This window comes from Balaenoptera physalus (genome assembly GCF_965194825.1).
Source record: "Balaenoptera physalus genome assembly, chromosome: 7".
In the NCBI taxonomy this organism is placed as follows: Eukaryota; Metazoa; Chordata; class Mammalia; order Artiodactyla; family Balaenopteridae; genus Balaenoptera; species Balaenoptera physalus.
The window spans coordinates 80979257-81001640 of NC_138886.1; the positions used below are offsets into that span (position 1 = coordinate 80979257).

Sequence of the window (22384 nt, forward strand, 5' to 3'; positions counted from 1 at the left end):
GATCAATTGCTAAAATACAATTGCTGGTTCAAAGAGTGACTATATTTTAAATTTTGACAAACACTTCAAAATTCCTATCCATAGACAGAACACAAACTTTTTAACATACTGTAAAACCACACTTTTATCCTTCCTAGTTCGATTGGTGGAAAAATGGCAGAAAAGACACAAATTAAAATGATACAAGTTTCGGGACTTCCCTGGTGGCTCAGTGGTTAAGAATCCACCTGCCAGTGCAGGGGACATGGGTTCGAGCCCTGGTCCAGGAAGAACCCACATGCCGCAGAGCAACTAAGCCCGTGCGCCACAACTGCTGAGCCCGCGTGCCTAGAACCCGTGCTCCGCAACAAGAGAAGCCACCGCAATGAGAAGCCCATGCACCACAACAAAGAGCAGCCCCCACTCACCGCAACTAGAGAAAACCCACGCACAGCAATGAAGACCCAACACAGCCAAAAATAAATAAATTTTTTAAAAAAATGATATAAGTTTGGCTAAAAATCATTGCATACACTTAAGTTTTCTTTGCCTATGAACTCTGTCCATACCCTCTCTTGACCATTTTTTTACTTCGTTGTTGGTCTCCTTGATTTTTAGTTAGTTTTTATATTAAGGAAGTTAGCCCTTTGCCTATGATACGAATTTTTTTTCCATAGGTTGTCTCCCTTTTCATTTGGTTATGGTGTTTCCTATCATACCTAGAAAGGTCTACCTCACACAGAGTATATCAAAATCTTCCCATGTTTTTCTCTATTATTGTTCTAGATTCATTATGTATGTTTGGGTATTTCACTCATTTGGCACTTTGCTGAAGAGTGGGAGTTAGGGATCCAACTTCATTTTCCAGCCAGTTACCAAACAGAAATAAACCATCTTTCCACCACTGAGTTGAAATGCTACCTCTGTCATATAGGATAGAGGTTGGCGATCCTTTTCTGTAAAGGACCAGACAGTAAATATTTTAGGTTCTGAAGGCCATCTGTTAGCAAATTCTCAACTCTGCCTTTGTAGATTCAAAGTAGTTATAGGAAAAACATAAATGAATGGCTGTGGCTGTGTTCCTATAAAAGTGTACTTACACAAACAGGTGGCAAATCCAGTTGAAGGTTTGCCATCCCATGACTTAGTATATTTCCATCATAGATGAATCTATTTTTGGCTTGATATTAGAGGCATGTACAAAGAAGACAGGCCTTTAAAGAATACCGGAATAGCACGCTCAAATCTAAAAACTCACACCACTTATCTGTTAACTGTGCAGAAAAAAGTTAACATACATAGGAGGCCTATAGCTGCCATCAGAAATGCCAGCTTGCAGATGGGCTCTCAGCTTCTGTCTGGGAACAGGGAATTTTGGTATGTTCTAGACAAAGGATGCCTACACTCTTACTGATAAAGGGGATTCTCTACGCCTCGATTATTTGTACAATTTGGTTTATGGTTTACTTGCTTTCCTCCTGGGATTCTACAATTTTGGTTTGTACTAGGTAGAGGGTGCCCATGTAACCAGTCCCCCAGTAAAAACCTTGGGCACTGAATCTTTAGTGAATTTCTTGGTAGACATGACTTCAAACCTAGAGTAGTCTCAGGTACTTCCATAACAGTAAACCATTTCATTCAGCAGAGAAATGTGCTTCCATGTCTCTCAATACACCCTAAACATAAACCAGACAGCTGACCCATGGTTAAAGTAACCGCCTGCTATTGTGGCGTATGTGTTTTGGTCGGAAATGGTGGTTTAATGTCACAAAGTCTATGGGAGTACAGCTTAGAAAACATCCAACTTACACATGATGCCTTTAAATTATAAACCACAGACATTAAGGCTGGACCAAATCATGGTGGATACAAGCATGTGTTAGAATCAGAAAGCAACCAGAGGATGTGATTTAAAGTGTTGTCCACATCCCACCTTCTTATTCTAATAAAGCTCAAAAAATCTGTCGAGGCATTTATTCAAAGTGTTGTTTCCTTATATTTGCATGACTATTCCCATGCTTTTGCACATCTCTTCAAGGTATGTACTTACTACTACTACTAATATTAACAAATAAATGCAGGTATTTATACAATGCCAAGCTGACTGATTTAACTCAGCAACTCTGCAGAAGGTCTACTAAAAAAGAAATACGTCTGGTCAAATCCACATTAGTGTCCAAAAGTCAACCTGCTCTGCTAAGGTTCGGCATGTCCTCACTAGGGGCAAACCACCACACTTACCAAAATGCACACTTACCAAAATGACTAAGGACTGAGGACTGGGATGCTGAGGGCTTGAGGTCCCAAGAAGAAGCGGTTGTGGGAGGACTTGTATTATTCTGCTGTGAACTTGGGGTGGTGGTAAACTGGCCCAAACTCGGAGCTTCCAACTGGTCCAAAATCTGGGAGCTGGTGATGTTTGCCACTTTGGAAGGTGCAAGCTCTCCAAATCCTGAACCAAGGACGGATGACTTTAAAGGGAAAGAAAAGCAAAAGTCCTCAGCAATACAGAATTTCTACAACAGGCTCTAAAACACGCCATGTATTTTCACAAGGATTTTAAAAATTATAACCTAAAATATTCTGAATTACTAAGAATCATCTGAGTAAATACTACATGAAAACATTACTATGCAACAAGATCTGACTACATAAATCCAACAGTCCTTCCTGATTCTGATATCAGAGGTTAGAGGGGGGCTTCCCTGGTGGCGCAGTGGTTAAGAATCCGCCTGCCAATGCAGGGGACACAGGTTCAATCCCTGGTCCGGGAATATCCCACATGCTGTGGAGCAACTAAGCCTGTGAGCCACAACTACTGAGCCCACGTGCCACAACTACTGAAGCCCGTGCACCTAGAGCCCGTGCACCGCCACAAGAAAAGGCCACGCACCGCAACGAAGAGTAACCCCCACTCGCCGCTACTAGAGAAAGCCTGTGCGCAGCAACGAAGACCCAACGCAGCCAGAAATAAATAAATAAATAAATAAATAATTTTTTTTTAAAAAAGAGGTTAGAGGGAAGGGGGATATTTTCCCTAGATTTTAAGAAATTGATTTTTATTTAAAAAGTGATGTCACACGTTCACAAACACAATACTACTTTTTTTAAAGTAAAGAGAAATACCATGAATAAAATGACAGAGACAAGCCTGAAAAACAAAATACAGTCTTTAACTTTTTTATGTTTTTAATAGGTTTAGCCACAGAGAGATCAGCCATCAGGTCATCCTGCAAGATTAGATGCAGGTCGCAGTACTTACCTAAAAAGTTCGTCCAAAATCAGATATGAATTAAACAGATGGTATCTCTGTATTGAGCAGATTCCCTGGACACTGCCGTGTTTATTTCAAGGTGTTTAGATGACTAACTACACCAAATATGCTCCCAATGATAATGAAAGCCTATGACTAGACAACATACAGTGGCAGATCAACTGCATTTTTACTTATCACGATCATTCAGTTTCTGGAAAGGTAAGTCCTTTGTCAAAAATAACTTTCGGGGCTTCCCTGGTAGCGCAGTGGTTGAGAGTCTGCCTGCCAGTGCAGGGGACAAGGGTTCGAGCCCTGGTCTGGGAAGATCCCACATGCCACGGAGCGACTAAGCCTGTGCGCCACAACTACTGAGCCTGCGCGTCTGGAGCCTGTGCTCCGCAACAAGAGAGGCCGCGATAGTGAGAGGCCCGCGCACCACGATGAGGAGTGGCCCCCACTTGCCGCAACTGGGGAAAGCCCTTGCACAGAAACGAAGACCCAACACAGCAATCAATCAATCAATCAATCAATCAATCAATAAAAATTAAAAAAAAAAACTTTCCAGGGACTTCCCTGGCGTTCCAGTGATTAAGATTCCGCACTTCCACTGCAGGGGGGCACAGGTTCGATCCCTGGTTGGGGAACTAAGATCCCACATGCTGTGTAGTGTGGTCAATAAATAAATAAATAAATAAACAAGCAAACATTAAAAAAATTTTTTAAAAAGCTTTCCATAACCATCTTAAAGGTTAAAAATAGAAATGATTTGCATTCCATCAAGAGGTCAGATCTAGAAAGCTGAATTATTTCTGCTATCAATTTCCAAAGGCATGGACTATCTATCCCAGTTGTTCTAAAGATATCCAAATTCTCCAAAACTTTAGGTTGTCGGCAATTACTGCACATCAAACACAGAATCTGCTTCTATTAGAACAGTTGTGCTAACATTACTTATCACTACTCCTGATTCTGTGCCATGCTGCCCGCTACACTACTCTTATGTTGCTATAAATCCACCAAAACCCAGCTCAAGCCTACTTGTTCAATAAAGGCTTCTTGGATGATGCTTCTATTCTTTCTCTCTTTTCTTACCTAATCTCTATCCTGTTTCAGCATTTAATCTTAACGCACTTTGTGTGTTTCACAACATGATGACATCACTGCATCAATGACTAGCACCTTGCTTTAGGTAACACTTAGCACAGGACTTTAATTCCACCTACGCACTTCAATCAATGGGGGACAGTTTACAAATGTGTCTATTGGTACACTTGTGCACATGCACTCACATATACATAAGCGCACACAAGTGCCCAACTCCCAAGCCCAAAGATTCTGACTGGTCTTGTGTAGAATCTGGTATAATTTTATTATTATTATCATTATTAATGTTATTAACTAAAGTTTTCCAATGATTATAAAAGTATAGTAGGGTTGGAACTTCCCTGGTAGTCCAGTGGTATAAGAATCCGCCTTCCAATGCAGGGGACTCTTAGTTCCTGGTTGGGGAACTAAGATCCCACATGCCATGGGGCAACTAAGCCCGCGCGCTCTAGAGCCCACATGCCACAACTAGAGAGAAGCCCGTGTGCCGCAACGAAAGATGCCTCATGCCGCAATGAAGATCCCGCGTGCCGCAGCTAAGACCCAATGCAACCAAATAAATAAATAAATAAAAGTAAATATTAAAAGAAAAAAAGTATAGTAGGGTTGAGAACCACTGCTCTAATATGCTAAACAAACAATTCTTACTCCAGTTTCTCAAGATGTTGTCCACAACAAAAAGCAACATACCTGAGGGATGCTGTAAAAAACAGAAACAAAAACAGAAACTCAACTAACGTCTTATCTACGCTCTCAGTGGCCTATGATTCCAGCAAGTCAGAAAGGACATCACATCAGTATACCAGTGGCAGATGGAGGAAAGGAATTGGATGGCTCAATCAAACTTAGGGGTATTACTGGGCCCTCTCAAAACAGAGACAGCACCCTGCCTTGGGTCTGTCCGACCGACTTCAAGCACTGATACCCTCTCAAACACTATCAACAATGGCACTAAAAATGTCAAGTTCCCAAGCCAGTTATACTTGACATCACATGACTATGTAGAGTAGAAGATAGCAATGAAAAGTTTACCTATTCAATTCTCCATTTTTTTAGGGAACAGCAAAGGATTTTGAGTCAAGTGGGAGAGGGTGATTATCATATATCGTATTCATAAGAAATTCCATTTCTCAACTGTAGATTTCAGGTAAAACACAGCAAAGAATGAACCAAAGTAATTGTCACTAGGGAAAGCTGTGGATCTGTGTTTATAGTCCTTCCAACCTCCCCTCTGCCAACTCAGAACTGCCAACACTTGGATAGGAACTTGAGTTCACCATTCTGTAGCTACATTCTTTCACGTTCTATGCTCTTTAATTCCCATCACCTATCTTCATATGCTTCACTAAAGGTTCCTAAACTTCTTTCTGATGGGAGTTTAATTCTTATGGGAGCCAGAGTCATATATGCAGCAACAGATGTCACTGTTTCATTGAAAATTCATTCAAATTTTTTTTAAAGATTTATCGATTGATTGATTAATTGATTGCTATGTTGGGTCTTCGTTTCTGTGCTAGGGCTCTCTCTAGTTGCGGCAAGCGGGGGCCACTCTTCATCGCGGTGCGCAGGCCTCTCACTATCGTGGCCTCTCTTGTTGCGGAGCACAGGCTCCAGACGCGCAGGCTCAGTAGTTGTGGCTCACGGGCCTAGCTGCTCCGTGGCATGTGGGATCTTCCCAGACCAGGGCTCGAATCCGTGTCCCCTGCATTAGCAGGCAGATTCTCAACCACTGCGCCACCAGGGAAGCCCCTCATTCAAATTTTTAAGGGCCTCTACCACATAATTTTTTGGAATAACAAATAAAAATGCAAAAAAATGTAAGAACCTAGGCAGACCCAGAAAGAACTGTTCTTGCATATTAGCAAGCCAATACTCACAAACATTAGCATTTAAGTAAACTGAAAAACAAATGAAAATTTAACATCTTAAGTATAGAGACAGACTTTGAAACAAAATCCAAGAAAAAAAATCATTAGTAAGAAGGATGCCTAACTAAATGATTATGACTAAACTAATTCATAATTCAACTAATCATAAAGAAGTATTTTTATCTTCATCCAGAAAACTCAGTAGTTGAATTCCACATGGCATCATCAGATATGTGCTTGGAAATGATCACATCATTGTTCTCTGGACTGAGATCTAGTACAGAAATTTTTATATGTAAAAAATAGTCATAAGGCATGTGTCATTCTAGAATACATTTGTTCATGCGTACATTCCTTAAAATCCCACACTGAAATAAAAGTGAGTTACCAGACTCTGAGGCGGGTAGGGATTGACGGCAGTGGAGATGCCAGTGCCCTGTGCCATCTGATTGCTGTGCTGAGAATTTGTGAAGACAAGGGCTTGGCCAAAGCCCTGCTGTTGGGAAGTTTCAAAGGAGTTGACTTCTGAGGCTTGACTGTGAGGAACAGGCTTCTGGAGCAAGGCTACCAGATCAACACTAAGCAGACAAAAAAGCAAATGAAGAATTGAGTCATAAGCAAATCTCATCAAAAAAATGAATTTGAGAAGTGAATCAATATAAAGTAATAAGTTCATGCTAAAAATAATCCCAGTGACGAAAACCTTTGGAAACTGGAGTTTAAGGGAGCCAAAAGCAGGGAATCAATCATCCGCTGCACACCCCTCCTCCCCAAAAAGGCATACCAAGCCACAGAGACTGAAACAGGGCTTTGCAGAGAAGAGAAACGAAAAGGTGCATTAAGATGTTTCCACAGAAATGGCACAATGACAACCGATTTGAAAACCTGGAGCAACTGAGTACACTTAAACAGTTCTCTCAAGTTTGGTTTGTTTCCTTTAGAATATTTGGCTCCCTTTATCACTTGAAACCAGTCTCTCTTAAACTTTCCTAAAGGAGAGTGAATCCATATTTTTGAGGAATGAGGACCAAAGCCATACTAGACCACTGAAGCAGTCTGACATTTATCATAAATATTCCTATAAGTTCTGCATTCTATCCAATAATACATTTATATTTATATAAACCTCATATAATTTCTCTCTTAAATATTTAGGAAAAACTGCACAATATATTAAAAAATACTCCATTAACTAGAGTTCTTATAATGTCCCCAGAAAGACAGAGATCCAAATTTGAGAATCATGGTCTTACAACCTGAAAGCATGAGGAAGAAATGATCTTCCAAATAATATACTACTTGACATGGAAATGAGCCACTAATTTCTCCACAGGATGACCTAACATGATAATTTGCTCCATTAAATCTTTTTAAAGGCCAGTTCCCAGGCAGTTCTCCTAACGGAAACTCTCACCATGCCAGTGAGGCAGATTCTGGAAGGTCAAATAATTCAAAACTCACTTGTGATATATAGCAAAGTTCCTAGGCCTAAGTTTCCCTCCTTATACACTACCAACTCTCATGTTCCCATAACCGGATTGAAGTTATGGGATCTAGTATTTTGGACCCCAAGGTAATGTTCTAACTTATGACAGCCTAGTTCTAGGGATACAAATTCATGGTGGTTATATTACATATGACCCATCTTAAAAGTTCCATTACTAAAAAAACTAGAACCAAGTTCGATTCCAAAAGATTGATAAGACATATGCATGAAAAACAGTCCAGCACTGTCTTCTGAAAAATAACCATTGAAAAGGTCCACTTCTTATTTTTTAAATGAAAATGATCCTATCAAATTCATTGAGTACTAAATACAATGCAGAAGTTATATCCGTTTAAGGAGAAATTCTGAGCAATTCACAAAATATATTGCAAGACATAACCTTTGATCATTTTTATTTCCCTATAATGAAGTCTTATAACCATCACATTTAGCAAGAGATTGAGCATGTTGGGTTCAAAACTGCCTTCAATGCTCAGATGTCATATATATCAAGGCTCTCATCCTTCTAGATCACTGCATTTTGAAACCATAATAAAAGATTTTTAGAGTTATTGTAAACACTAGGATGCAAATAAATGCTTTTCAATAATTCAATTTTACACACATTCTAACAATGTTTCTATTACCCCAAAAGCTCCTTTCTTTTCTGTAATCTACGAAATTAGTAGATTAAAACTAGTAGAACCCATATAAAATGAGAAGTTTGTACTACCCTGAGATCTAAATAAATGGTATTATATGAAGAAACCAAAGGATAGTTCTGTTAAGTTTATCTGTCAAAAACAGTATGTTTACAAAAGTAAAAAAAGAACCACTAAATAGATTTAACATTATCTCTGTCACAAATTCTAACACAAACATAACTGCTATTTTAATTCATCAGTGATCATAACAAATTAGGAAATGATGGAGGCTCTGTCAGCTCGCCAAGTAAGTTAGGGATAAAATAAAAGTCTTACACAAAAAAGAGAAAAAACAGAAAGAGAGTCAAGAAAAGGGTAAAAAATAGAAAGAGATCTGAGGAAGAAAACAACTCTCCTGAGGCAAGAAATTTCAATTATGCTTTGAATAAAAAACAGAAGGTGAGGGAAAGCGTTTACCTTTGCCCAGGTGTGACATGATGCTCTGCTGGAACAGATGAGGAAGTGAAGACCTTTGTTTCAGAAAGCTGTAATGAAAGGATTAAAAATATTTTAATCTTATTTTAATCTTTATTTTAATCAAAATGAATCAAATTCCTGACAATTTTTAGTCACTGGGACTCTTATTCTAGTTCACCCAAAAGGTGGTCAAAGGAAAAGAAATATACAAGTGATCATGGCACATAATTTTCTTATGGTGAAGATAAATTTAGATTGATAATTCCACATCAGCGAAACAAGAAAGTGAAGTAGTAAAGCCAGACCCTTGTGCCATAGTTCAAGTCCCCATTTCACTATCCTACTTCACATTATATAAAATGAGAACACCAATTAAAAACCACCACTAATGTTACTATAAACACCAAAAAGGAGTAGGAAAGTTTGAAAAGGCAAAATAATTGACGTTCTCTTTCCCCAAACACAGATGGTTTTAAGTATTTTATTAGTAATAGGTTTACTAGTCATAGATTTCCTTACTGTTTTTATCAAAATAATTTTATTGAGGTATAACACATACAATAAACTGCGAATATTCAAACCGAATAACTGAATGAGTTGTGTCATATGTATATTCCGTTAGACCATCACCAAATCAAGACAATGAACGTACCTATTACCCTAAAAGTTTGCTCCTGTCCCTGTGTAATCAATTCCTCGAGCACTCACTTTTGTCCCCAGGCAACCCCCGATGTGTTTTCTGTCACTACAGATTAGGCTGTATTTTCCAGAATTTTAAGTGGAATTTTTAAACATGCAGTCCTTTTTGTCTGACTTTTTTGACTCAACATAACTGTTTTGAGATTCACACATATTGTTTTAAGGTACTTTTAAGGCACACAGGATAAAATTTCTTGAAACCTCAACTGACATTGTTGAAAGGCAGGCTCTTTTTATGTTTTCAAAGTGGGGCATGGGCTTTTAAAGGCTGATATTGTTGATCTAATGACATAATGTGAAAAATTAATGAAAATGCTATTTGAAGACTACTGTAATTCTTAACAACACTAAATGTCTCAGAACTCTGAAACCCGGCATAAAATCAGACTTCCTAAGACACTGATATTAAGGCAGGGGCAGAGCAGACAGTAGATGTTCATTCTCCGTAAAAACAAAAAGTGCTGAATTGATTATACTGTTTCAACAAGAAAGGCTTATGCTATGTTGCACCCTAATCCAAGGTAGTATCTTAAGAATTCTAAGGAATCCATTTTTGCCTTAAAGAATCTTACAAATTAAATTAAGACAAAGAGAGAAGCAATTAAGGAGTAATTCTATTAAAAGTTAACAATAGAGTAGATCTAAAGCCTTGAAAATAGTAAGTTCAAGGAAAATGAGAACTACATTTATCACTGAAATCCTATCTAACCCGGTAGAGTACAGAAAATCGCAGTTTTCTTCTCCTAAGCTCTAGAAGGAATTTAGGATTTGCATTTTAGATTACTCACCTTTCAATCACCATTACTTTGTATATGTCAGAAAACTTTGAAGTAATTTTGATATTTCCTGAGAAAAGAAGATGCCCAAATTCCCTACTGTAATTCTTTTCAGTAATTATATTGTGATTCAATATGGTCCATACAGCAGAATATTACCGCCTATATGTGTGTACATTTGAACTGCTTGTTAGCAGACTTACATCATAAGACCTCATCTGAAGCACAGAAAAATCCCATGAGTTAGGCATGACAGTTATTATGATATTTGTTTTAGGGATGAAAAACAGGAGGCTCAGAAAGGAAAGATGCCTCACCCGAGGTCAACAGGTCAACCCAGCTAGAATTTGAAGATGGGTCATCTGCCCTCTGACAGCCTGTTGACTTTCTAACCTGCCTACTGACCCAGACAACAGGCAAGGAGATATAAAGCTTTTAGCTCCGGAAGCCTTTTTTTTCTCCCAACAAACTCTTAGCAAAAATTCTAGTAACACAAAACATTTAAAAGTAGGACAGCTCTGTTTGAAATAAGGTATGGTGTCCACAGGCTGCTCATTCTCACTTCTTATCATCACTGGTACCATCCCTCCACTGATTCTAATAGCCACCCATCTAGTTCAGTCTCCTCAGATTACAGGTAACAGAGAGCCCACTGACATCATACCCCAAGGACTTATGGTTAGTATGTGGCAGAAGAAAATAAAAAACCCTAAATTTCCAAAATTCCAATCAAATGAGCATATCTTTCTTTTTCATACCCTACCCAGCTCATTCCCTAACAAGTCAGATAAAATAGTGCTAAAAAGAAAGAAAGCACAAGTGCAGTTTTGTTTCTTTTTAAAAAATGTTTGTGAGTACAAAATGGGGAGAGGGGGAATAATCTCAAAAAGAAAAATAAACTCTCAAAGTCTGGGTCACTTTATGCAATTTTGAAGGTCAATACTTGTAAACCCTTTATTCTCTCCCTTCCAATGTCAGCTGTAACTCTCTAACATGTACATACTTTTGTTCTGGGCCTTAAGAGTGAAACAGAAAAATGGTTAAGATATCTTATGCTGCACACAGAACCTAGAGATCAACACTACCCAGAAGCTAGTACAGTATATTCAAAAATGTCTGTGGAATAAATGAATACAAAAAGAGCCAGTCTAGTTGAAAAGGGAATTGGTTGGGCCTAGAACCAGAATGATTTATTCAGGTTAATTTCAACTATAAACCCAAAACATAGAGTGTCTCCTTTAATAAAAAGGTTATAAAGAGGAAGTATCGTTCACAGGCCAGGATAATAGCATCAGCTAGTTATCAGGACAAATAAAACAAAGATAGAGAAAAAATGATGTCACTCCTATTTAACACCTGGTCTTTTTTTTTTTTCCCTTTGGCCACACCACGTGGCATGTGGGATCTTAGTTCCCTGACCAGGGATCGAACCTGTGCCCCCTGCATTGGAAGCACAGAGTCTTAACCACTGAAACGCCAGGGAAGTCCCAACACCTGGTCATCTTTAAACGGTTGCTTTAAAATCAAGTTTCTCAAAAACCTGAAAACACCAACTTCCTTCTGAGAAGCATCTGCTAAAAAAAACAACATGGTAATCACAGAAGTCTGAAAGGGAGCCAAGAACAGCCATAGGTGTCTCAAGCTTTCCTCAAAGTACATGTGCCCCTACCAGAATCCAAAAGAAAGATGGTCAGATCTGGTGCTAAACACTTACATCTTCAGTCCAGTCTTCCGTTGTCCACTCGTCCACAGAATTCTTCCAGGCCCCTGTTGACAATCACAGTTTACACCACAAAGTCAAATAATGTCTGATTCCAAGTGATTCTCTATTGTGTACGGCACAAGATATATCACATATATCATTAGCAATATAGTTTACAATCCAAGAAATATGAGGCTCTTAATCTATCTCAAGAAAATCAGTCATGTTTTCAAATGCAACTTGGCTAAGTACTATCCACAAAAACTCAAAAGCAATGTCTCAGATTGCTTTTGGATGATATCCAAGCAATTCTGCCTTAAGAAAGAAAGTATGGCACAGCAAAAATAAATATGTTTAACAAGGAGTTCCTTATGATATATATTATTTAAAAGAGAACACAATTCAGTATAAGGCAGCTCTGCTTTGGGCCCTCATTTCAGGTGGATTATCAAATTTAGAGAAGTAGGCTTTTCTCTTTTTTTTTGGCTGTACTGGGTCTTCGTTGCTGTGCGCAGGCTTTGTTGCGGTGAGCAGGGGCTACTCTTCTCATTGCAGTGGCTTCTCTTGCTGTGGAGCATGCGGGCTCCGTAGTTGCAGCACGTGGGCCCTAGAGCGCCTGGGCTCAGTAGTTGTGGCGCACGGGGTTACTTGCTCCGCGGCATGTGGGATCTTCCTGGACCAGGGATCGAACACGTGTCCCCTGCATTGGCAGGCGGATTCTTAACCACCGTGCCATCAGGAAAGACCTGAGAAGTATGCTTTTTATATTAGTTCCACTGTATGGTTTCCTAATAGGTCTCCAGCAAAGCTAAACATTAGTCCTATTCATATAAGGTCTATGGCTATTAACTCCTGATGAGCAGGTACAGAAAATGTGCTCAAACAGTTCTTACAGGACAATCATTTATACATAAAACAATTAAACGCTTTAAAGAAAAGCATATGAGCTTAGATATGCTGACATTAGTGCTCAGCGATCCTGTATAAGTATATTCCCATTATTTTAAAGCATACGTGCAAACACATACCCAGATAAAATGCTTTTAAAAAGAAGCACACCAAGATACTAACTATAACCACCATCAGGAAGTAGGATTGTGAATGTTTTCAGTTCCTTCAATGGGAAGAAATAAGTTGAGCACCTGCTTACAATGAGGTTTGTGTGTGGGAAAAGGAAGGGCATACCCCTGAAGGAAAAGGGCAGATGAACAGATCTAACTTCCTTGGAATCATGTCAATAACCTAATAACTAAACTGATGGTGTCACCTAAGAAAAGAGTCCTTTTCTATGGAATGCTTTCAATAGGATGTCCCTAATTTAAGATTGATCATGGCAGGACTTCCCTGGTGGTGCAGTGGTTGGGAATCCGCCTGCTAATGCAGGGGATACGGGTTCGAGCCCCGGTCCGGGAAGACTCCACATGCCGCGGAGCAACTAAGCCCATGCGCCACAACTGCTGAACCTGCGCTCTGGAGCCCATGGGCCACAACTACTGAAGCCCGTGCGCCGAGAGCCCATGCTCCGCAACAAGAGAAGGCACCGCAATGAGAAGCCCGCGCACCACAACAAACAGTGGCCTCCGCTCGCTGCAGCTAGGGAAAGCCTGCGTGCAGCAACGAAGACCCAATGCAGCCAAAAATAAAAATAAATAAATAAAATAATGTATACAAAATATATTAAAAAAAGAATAATAATTGCTAAGTTTAAAAAAAAGAAGATTGATCATGGCAAACAAAAGTAGAATCTATGGATTTATGGAGCATGGCTCCTTGTAAAATACCACCCAAGATATGCTACTCTGTGGTTATAAAACGGAGATGTTTCAAACCTGAAAACATTCTCTGGTGTGTGAGAAACCTACACACACCACTTAGAGACTTCACCTATACTGTGGATCACAGGGAATATGCATTGCAGGGAAGAACTCCCTGCTCTTCTGTCTCTCTCAATTGCATGTATCCTTGAAATAACAGTAAAGCTTGATAGATAAAGGTTTCAATATTTTTTAGAATAAATTTATTTATTTATTTTTGGCTGCATTGGGTCTTCATTGCTGTGCGTGGGCTTTCTCTAGTTGCGGCGAGCGGGGGCTACTCTTCATTGCAGTGCATGGGCTTCTCATTGCAGTGGCTTCTCTTGTTGTGGAGCACAGGCTCTAGGCGCACGGGCTTCAGTAGTTGTGGCATGCAGGCTCAGGAGTTGTGGCTCGCGGACTCTAGAGCACAGGCTCAGTAGTTGTGGCGCACAGGCTTAGTTGCTCCGCGGCATGTGGGATCTTCCCGGACTAGGGCTTGAACCTGTGTCCCCTGCATTGGCAGGCGGATTCTTAACCACTGTTCCAGCAGGGAAGTCCCAGGTTTCAATATTTGAACCGACAATCTGATCCTTTGTTTTGGCTAATTTATCATATCTTTAAATGGTTTCCATAATTTCTCCAGAAATGTCACAAAACAACTATCAATTTATGTGCCCCCAAAACATCTCTTTGAATTAAAATATTCTCATAAACGAAAGCAGAAAGACATAATAGTTTAAGGGAAGAAACACAAGGTGCAATTAGTCCCAGTCAGAAATCAGTACTGGAACCTGCATCTCTAGACCTCTGCACAGGCCTCTTAGCACACTGTACGCAAAGCTAAATGAATCCAAGGCAAGCCATCCACCTATACTTCACTATCATCTTCCTTTCTTAAGTACTAACTAGTGCCTTTCTTAAGTACTAATACATATTCTCCAACCTTTTAATATATTTCCTTCCAGACTTTTGTTTAAGTACATGCACAGTGTTAAAAGTTTACAAGTGGACTAATTTCAAAGATGGCTGGTACACAGTGGTCTTGGTGCTGCCTCCATCCAACTTACCCTGTGTTCATGCTGTCAAATTCATCATAGGAGACAGTACTCTAAAGACTGCAAATTCTATAAAAAGCTGAGGCTCATTCTAACCAGATTTAGGAACACTCTAGTCAAGAAATAGAAAAAGCCTCAAAAATCATTCATAAAACTTTCACCTTCAAAGCAACTAAGATTACAACAGGAAACAATTTATGATGAATTTTCCTTAGGAACCTTTCATCATCAATCATCAACCAACTAATACTGGGTTAAAAGCCTACATGTAAAGAAAGCATGATGCTAGGTATCAAAGTCATATCTCACTGAAAAGACAAGTAAAAATTTAGGGAGTGATCAGGGTAGTATATTACTGGATGATATATAAATTACGTGAATCTGATTAATACACTGGAAATTTACAGGATGAAAAAGTTACGGAAAGCTAGAATGCTAAGAGAAACTTTATGGGGAAGATGAATCACAGCAAAAACCTTGAAGGCTGGAAAATATCTGAACAGATATTTAAGAAGGGATATTTGGGACTTCCCTGGTGGTTCAGTGGTTAGACTCTGCGCTCCCAATACAGGAGGCCCTGGTCAGAGAACTAGATCCCGCATGCCTCAGCTAAGAGCCTGAATGCTGCAACTAAGACCTGGTGCAGCCAAATAAATAAATGAATGAATAAATATATATATTTTTTTAAAAAAAAGAAGGGATATTCCAGGGGAGAGAAACAATGATGAGGCATTACAAAAAATTACAAAATATTAAAATTAACCTAAAGTTTAGAACATCCTTTTTTCCCCAAAAAATGTGTAAGTTGTGGCAAAATACTTATAAAATTTACTACGGTAATCATTTTTTAAGTGTACAATTCAGTGATACTAATTTAAAACACATTCTTATACATGACATGTAAAGAGACTGGCCTACCACTTAGAGAGGAGTATTATGAAAATAATTAAAACGCGAACTTAGACATGTAGAAGAGGATGAGAAGCTGAGTACATTTAAATTTACTTATTTTATTTATTTTTGGCTGCACTGTGTCTTCGTTACTGTGCACGGGCTTTCTCTAGTTGCAGCAAGCGAGAGCTACTCTTCGTTGCGGAGCACAGGCTTCTCATTGCGGTGGCTTCTCTTGTTGCAGCTCTAGGGAGCGTGGGCTCAGTAGTTGTGATGCACGGGCTTAGTTGCCCTGCGACATGTGGGATCTTCCCGGACCAGGGCTCGAACCCGTGTCCCCTGCACTGACAGGTGGATTCTTAACCACTGCGCCACCAGGGAAGCCCCTTGAGTCCATTTAAAAGCAGGCAGAAGACAACGTATGAAATTGTTAAGCAGAAGTCCAACATGGTAAGGTGTTATGTCAAGCAACAGAGGGGAAGTCCCGTGTCAGCAGCCAGGGTCAAGCTGTCGCAGTGACCCACCCTAGACACACGGACTCTAAAAACTACATGACATTAGATACAGAAAAATACAGAGTCAGGTCCTAATCTTATTTTGGAATATTAAAATTTTACAGGAAGACCTTGCCCCCCATTGTAGACCTACAGACCTTCACGTCAAACATATGAGAAAAATTCAAAGACACTAATTTATTTTTAGCTTAAAACAATAAATTTGAGATGTATGCTTTATGTTCAGTTTAACTTGATGTTAGCCCTCTATCAAAAGGACATATAAGGCAACGTTGTAGAAAAAAGGACAGCAGTGATGCAAAAATCTGTGTCACCTTGAAGGTCAATGTGAAAAACACTTCCATTATCAAAAGCTGATAATTATTTTATCAAGCAGCTGTAAAAATATAGTTTACAAACATTAATCTGATGAAATTTTATTAGCTAGCCTTGATAAAAATGGAAGATATTTTAAGCATTTTATCAGATTCTTAACTAAGAAATTAAAAAAAAAAAAATCATACCTTTGAGTCCAAAAGAATTTTTGTTTGGCAGATTCTGAGCTACATTTTGAGCATTTGATGCCAGTTCTGTGGATCAATGTAAAATGGAAGGTTTTAACATATCACAACAATTAAGGTATTCATCAGAAGAGAAATTGGTCAGCAAATTAAACGAAGGAGGGAAAGCATCAAACTAAGTATATGCTGTGTGTCAAAGGAAAAAGAAACTTACTGCAATCCATGCTATGACAGACTGCTGTGGTCCAACTATGAATCTTAACAGCCAGACAGATCTTGAACATTCAGTTTGCATCAATTATGCTTGTTCTCATTCCCATGTTCACCAAGTTCCCTTCCCACTTGTCAAAGAAAACATTCCAATCTGTTTAAAAGGTATGTTTTTAGTAAATTTATAAATTAGCATTTTGACTATCCTTCAGTCTTTCTATTTTGGGTAATGTTTGAGTCTGACTCTAGGGAATGGATTTGACTATTATCCTGTCAAAAGTCAAGTGTCTGAGCCTATGAGGCTGTGGGCTAGACTCAGAACTCTGTGTTATCAACAAGACAATACCATTCTGTGAGGCCTCTAGAGAAATAGCCAGCACTCCATCAGATGACATCTTTTAACTGTATTTTGCATCGAACACATTCTGCTACTCTAAATGAAAATAAGAGGAATGAGAGGGAAGAGATAAAAGACAAAAGGAGAAGGAAGAAGAGATGGAGGAATATGAAAAAAGAAAAATAGCAGTTAATGGACTAATTCAATATTCTGTTTCAAACATCTGATTTAAAAATCAGTGGCGGTTATAAATAAAGCCGCTATAAACATCACATGCAGGTCTTTGTGTGGGTGTTTTCATTCCTCTTCAGTAAAAACCTAGGGTTGGGATTGTAAGACTGTATAGCATATGTATGCTTTCACATCAGGAACGGAGGGGTTCGAGTTACTCCGTCACCTTCACTAACACTTGGAACTGTCAGTTTTCTTTTAAAACTATTTTAATGGATGAAAGGTGGTAGCCTACTGTGGTTTTAATTTGTATTTCCCCAATGACCAATGACGATTAGGACATTTTTGTGTGCTTATTGCCATCCATATATCTTCCTTTGTGAAGCATCTGTTCAAATCATTTGCTCATTTTTCATTAACTTTTTATTTTGAAATAATTATACATTCACAAGAAGTTATCCTTCACCCAGTCTCCCCCTATGCTTACATCTCACATAATTCCAGTAAAATATAATAGCAAAAAAACTGACATAGATACAGAATGTGTATACCGTTCTATGTGAAGTTTGTACTGTGGTAAAATAATGTTTATGTGGTAAATAAAATTTACCATGCTAACCTTTTTAAGTGTACAGTTCACTGGCATTGAGTAATTCACAATGTGATATAACCAGTATCACCATCCATTTCCACAAGTTTTCATTTTTTGTTCATTTTTAATTGCTCATTTTATTAGGCTGTTTGTTTTCTTCTCAGCAAGTTGTGATAATTCTTTACACATTCTGTATACAAGTCCCTTTTCAAATAGAGGTTTAAATAAATATTTCCTCCTAAACTATGCCTTGCTCCTTCATTCTCTTTTTATTCTCTTCTGAAGAACCATGTTTTTCTTTTAGACTCATGCTTATTATGCCCTATGTAAGAAATTTTTGCTTAATCCAAGGTGGCTAAGATTTGCCCTGTATTTTCTTTAGAAGTTGTGCTTTCAGGTTTCACATGTAGAGCTATTATCCACTTTTGGTTATTTTTTATATACAGTATAATGTATGCCATTGAATTGCCTTGGAACCTTTGTCCAAAACCAATTGTATCTGTGGGTTTATTTCTAGATTTGCTATTATATAATTGATCTATCTCTGTGCTTTTGCCAATTCCACAGTCTTGACTACTGTACCTTTAGGGTAACTTCTTGAAATCAAGGAGTGTGAATCTTTGAACACTGTTAGTTTTCAAAACTGTTTGGGCTATGTTCATACCTATACTTTTCCATAAAAATTTTAGAATCAAGTTACAACTGACACACAAAAAATCTGCTAGGATTTTGAATGAACTTGTACTGAACCTGTATACCAATCTGGGGAGAAACAACATATCAATAATATTGAATCTTCCAACTCATAAACACTGAGTATCTTGCTGGCTTTTTGGGTCATCTTTGATATTTATCACCGTGTTGCATAATTTTCAACATACAAATCTTGCACATATTTTGTCAGATTTATACCTAAGTGCTTCATGTTTCTGTACTACTATAAATGGTATATCCTTCTGTTTATTAATGCTTCTTCAAACACTCAATTTTACATTTTACTGTAAGATTTTATAATTTATATTTTCATTTAGAAGTCTTATCTTGCACATCATTAGAATTCTTCATAAGCATCTGATATTTTTTGAGGCCATTAATTTTTTTTCCATTTTCTCTTTGTTGATGGTTTATAGAAATATTACCTGTCAACTATCTACACTGTTTAAAGCTTCCTAATTAATTTCATTAATTTATCTATAGATTCTTTTATATCATTGCCAGAAATAACAGGTTTTTTCCTCCCTTTCCAACCCTTCTTTTCTTTTTCAATCTTTATTTCAGTGGTTATGACCTCTGGTACAGGGGTGAATAGAAATAATGAGAGTAATCCTCCTGTTTCTCTTCAGTTCGACTAAATCTTTTGCCTTTATTTAAAAAAAAAAAGTAAGAGTAGTGAGAGTAAGCCTCTTGATCTTGTTACAAAAGAAAAATATTCTACACATCACTATTAATTGTGAGGTCTGCTGTGACTTTTGTAGAAATCGGGAATGAATGTCGGGTTTTGTCAAATGCTTTTCCTTATTAAAATGATATGGAGTTTCTCCTTTATTCTGTTAAAGGGGTGAATAATATTTTTGTTATTGAGATATAACTCACATAACATAAAATCCACACTTTTAAGGCACAGAATTGATTGGTTTTCAGTATATTCACAAGGTGTACAACAATCACAACTACATATTCCAGAATATTTTCATCGCTCCAAAAAAATCTGGCACCCATTCCTAGCCACGCCCCATTTCTCCCAAACATTCCCAGCCCCCAACAGCCACCAGTCTACTTCTGTTTCTATGTATCTGACTAATCTGGATAATTTTTCTTATACATTCAGCCACTGAAGGACATTTGGCTTTTATGTGAACCTGTATCTTCCATTCTCTTGGGTATATATCTAGGAGTCGTCTGATTTTTTAAATGTTAAACTTGAATATCATGTATAAACTTAACATTGCCATGATATATTAGCCTTTTTCTAGTTTACTGAATTGATTTCCAATATTGTGACTTAAAATTTTTACAGTTGTTTTGAAGAATGAGATTAATCTGTAATTGCAAATGTTAGCAAAAAATTTATTGACAAAGTATCTTCTGATGATTTTTAATAGCTATAATATTAATTATAATAGATTATAAAGATAATTAATATCAATATTCCTTTTCTCATTCCTACAACAAATTATATGTTTCTTCTGTTTCCCTTGATAAGTCTCACAATAAACTTATCAATTTTATTGATACTAGTCTTTTCAAATTACCATTTTTATAACTTTCGTTGGTCCTCTCGATAGTATATTTGATTTCTAGCTCGCTGTGCTTCTGTGATGGTGGCACTGTCTTTTTTAGCTAATTATTGAGCTATACTTTTGTATTTTGGGTTATAATTCACGAAGTGTCAAATTATGTTTTTATAAATATAATCACAACAGTTCATATATATTATCAGGAAAAAATCTTTAAAAGAACTTTATTAAATAAATAAGTATTAACAATTAACAAGTATTTAACCTGTGAATTTCAGTAAAGAAATAATCTTAAAACTGCAGGACACAGAAAAATCTGCAAAAGCAACTGTTGCCCTAAACCCATATATCATCATCTACCTCTTTATCTGGCCAAATTTGTGTTCACCATTATGAATGGTAAATACTTTGTTTCAAGTCTTCCACTAAGAAATTCTATATATCTCTGACACTGAGATTTGAGTGTGGGTTTGTACTGCCTTACACAGATTTATTACAGCGTCTTCTTCAGAGTGCAAAAGGGGTAAACCACATACTTTATCGTCAATGAGATTTATAAGTGAGAAACTTTGGAGGTAAGAATCAGCTAAGAGTAGTCTCAGAGGTAGGACAGCTGCCTGTTTTTCATTCTTCTCCACCAGCACACTTTGATGTCATCTTTGTACGTTAAGAGCTCAAACAATTAAAATACATCTCTGGTGAGAACAGACACTTACCAGTTCCCTCATCTGCACCATTCTGAGCAGCTTCCCAAACTACTGGTTTTGTCCCATACCCATCTATAGATGGAGAATCTGAATAGTCCGCAGGGTTAAATGTCCTTGGGTTTGAAATAAAGAATAAAGGCAAATCACAAAATTAACTGTACATCATCTTCCCCGAAACAAGCCCCGTCCCTTCTAAGAACCACTATAAGAAACTTCACCCTCCTTCTCCTATTTAATTATAGCCAATTCTTCTCGTCATCGGAATGCAGATCTTCTGAAAAGCAGAGGTTGCCTAGAACCTTCCATACACTCTTGTATGATGCTCCTACTTCCCTAAATTGTTGTCCTCTGCAACCTAAAGCAAGTGTGGAGACCTATAATAGTTCTAGGCAGGGTAATGGCTCCAATGAAAAACCCACCCACCCCCTCCCAACTAAGACTAGACTTAAGTAGGCAAGAGGTCTTTTCTTCCAAAGTCAGAATCCAATTTTGGATTTGAACCTTTTACAATAGAAGTATATGATTCTTTTTGTTTAGATGGATGTAAATAAAAAGAAAACGTTTTGTTCAGTGCCTCTTTTTAAATTAAAATCCTCAATATCCATGATTCAGATGTCTAACTAGAGCCACTGCTAAAATTTTCACAACAGAATTTAAAAAAATTTTTTCAGCATTATTGGGGTGTCACTGACAAAAAGAACCACAAGAGTATTTTTTAAAGTAGACAGCAAAATCCACAAAATCGTTTAAAGCTACTGGGTTGGGCACATACGTTCATATGTTCCGGCCAGTTTGCTCCCTGTGTTTTCATCCTTCCTTTGTCCACAGGGAGCTCAGGCAGAAAACAGAGATGGCAGGAGTCGCCACCTGAAGGCAGTGACCCCCAACAGTGCTGCCCTGGAGATATGGAGAAACAAAGGACTTTTCCTTTCTTGACTGTCATCTACTTATGGCCTCTATAAGAAGCTTAAAAACTTTTTATAAAGATCGGGGGGAGCTAATGTTTTGGATAACAGCAAAAAGTGAAAGAACCAGAAATAATGAATAAATAACTGATCATACCATCTATTTAATAACAATATACTCATCCTTCACTATTACAATTCAAGATAAAAATGATTGCTTTTCATAAAAAACAAAACAAAACAAAAACATTGCATTTACTTACCATTCAAAGACAATTGCTGGATTTACCAACATAACTCTTAAGCAATGGTTTTCAACTGGGGTGGCTGTGCACCTCCCTCCCAGGGAACATGTGGCGATGTCTGGAGACATTTTTGATTGTCACAACTTGAGGAGGGGTGCTACTGGCATCTAGTAGGGAGAGGCCAGGGATGTTGCTAAACATCCTACAATGTAAAGGGAACCCCACCACCTCA

The 22384-nt window shown here is 38.0% G+C and overlaps 1 protein-coding gene across 18 annotated transcripts in view; it reads right to left on the reverse strand.

The window, feature by feature from the left end:
- The window catches only part of UBAP2 (ubiquitin associated protein 2), a 120945-nt gene that overhangs the window by 24226 nt on the left and 74335 nt on the right, over positions 1 to 22384 (reverse strand). For 14 of the 18 annotated variants that reach the window (XM_082467527.1, XM_082467528.1, XM_082467529.1 and 11 more), the window contains 6 exons: positions 21012 to 21115; positions 16752 to 16817; positions 12004 to 12056; positions 8815 to 8882; positions 6596 to 6785; positions 2237 to 2450 (listed from right to left, as the gene is read on the reverse strand). In XM_082467527.1, coding sequence (XP_082323653.1) covers positions 2237 to 2450; positions 6596 to 6785; positions 8815 to 8882; positions 12004 to 12056; positions 16752 to 16817; positions 21012 to 21115 — 695 coding nt within the window. The remainder of the gene's footprint in view (positions 1 to 2236; positions 2451 to 6595; positions 6786 to 8814; positions 8883 to 12003; positions 12057 to 16751; positions 16818 to 21011; positions 21116 to 22384) is intronic. The other 4 variants (XM_082467514.1, XM_082467520.1, XM_082467522.1 and 1 more) reach the window with 2 other exon arrangements.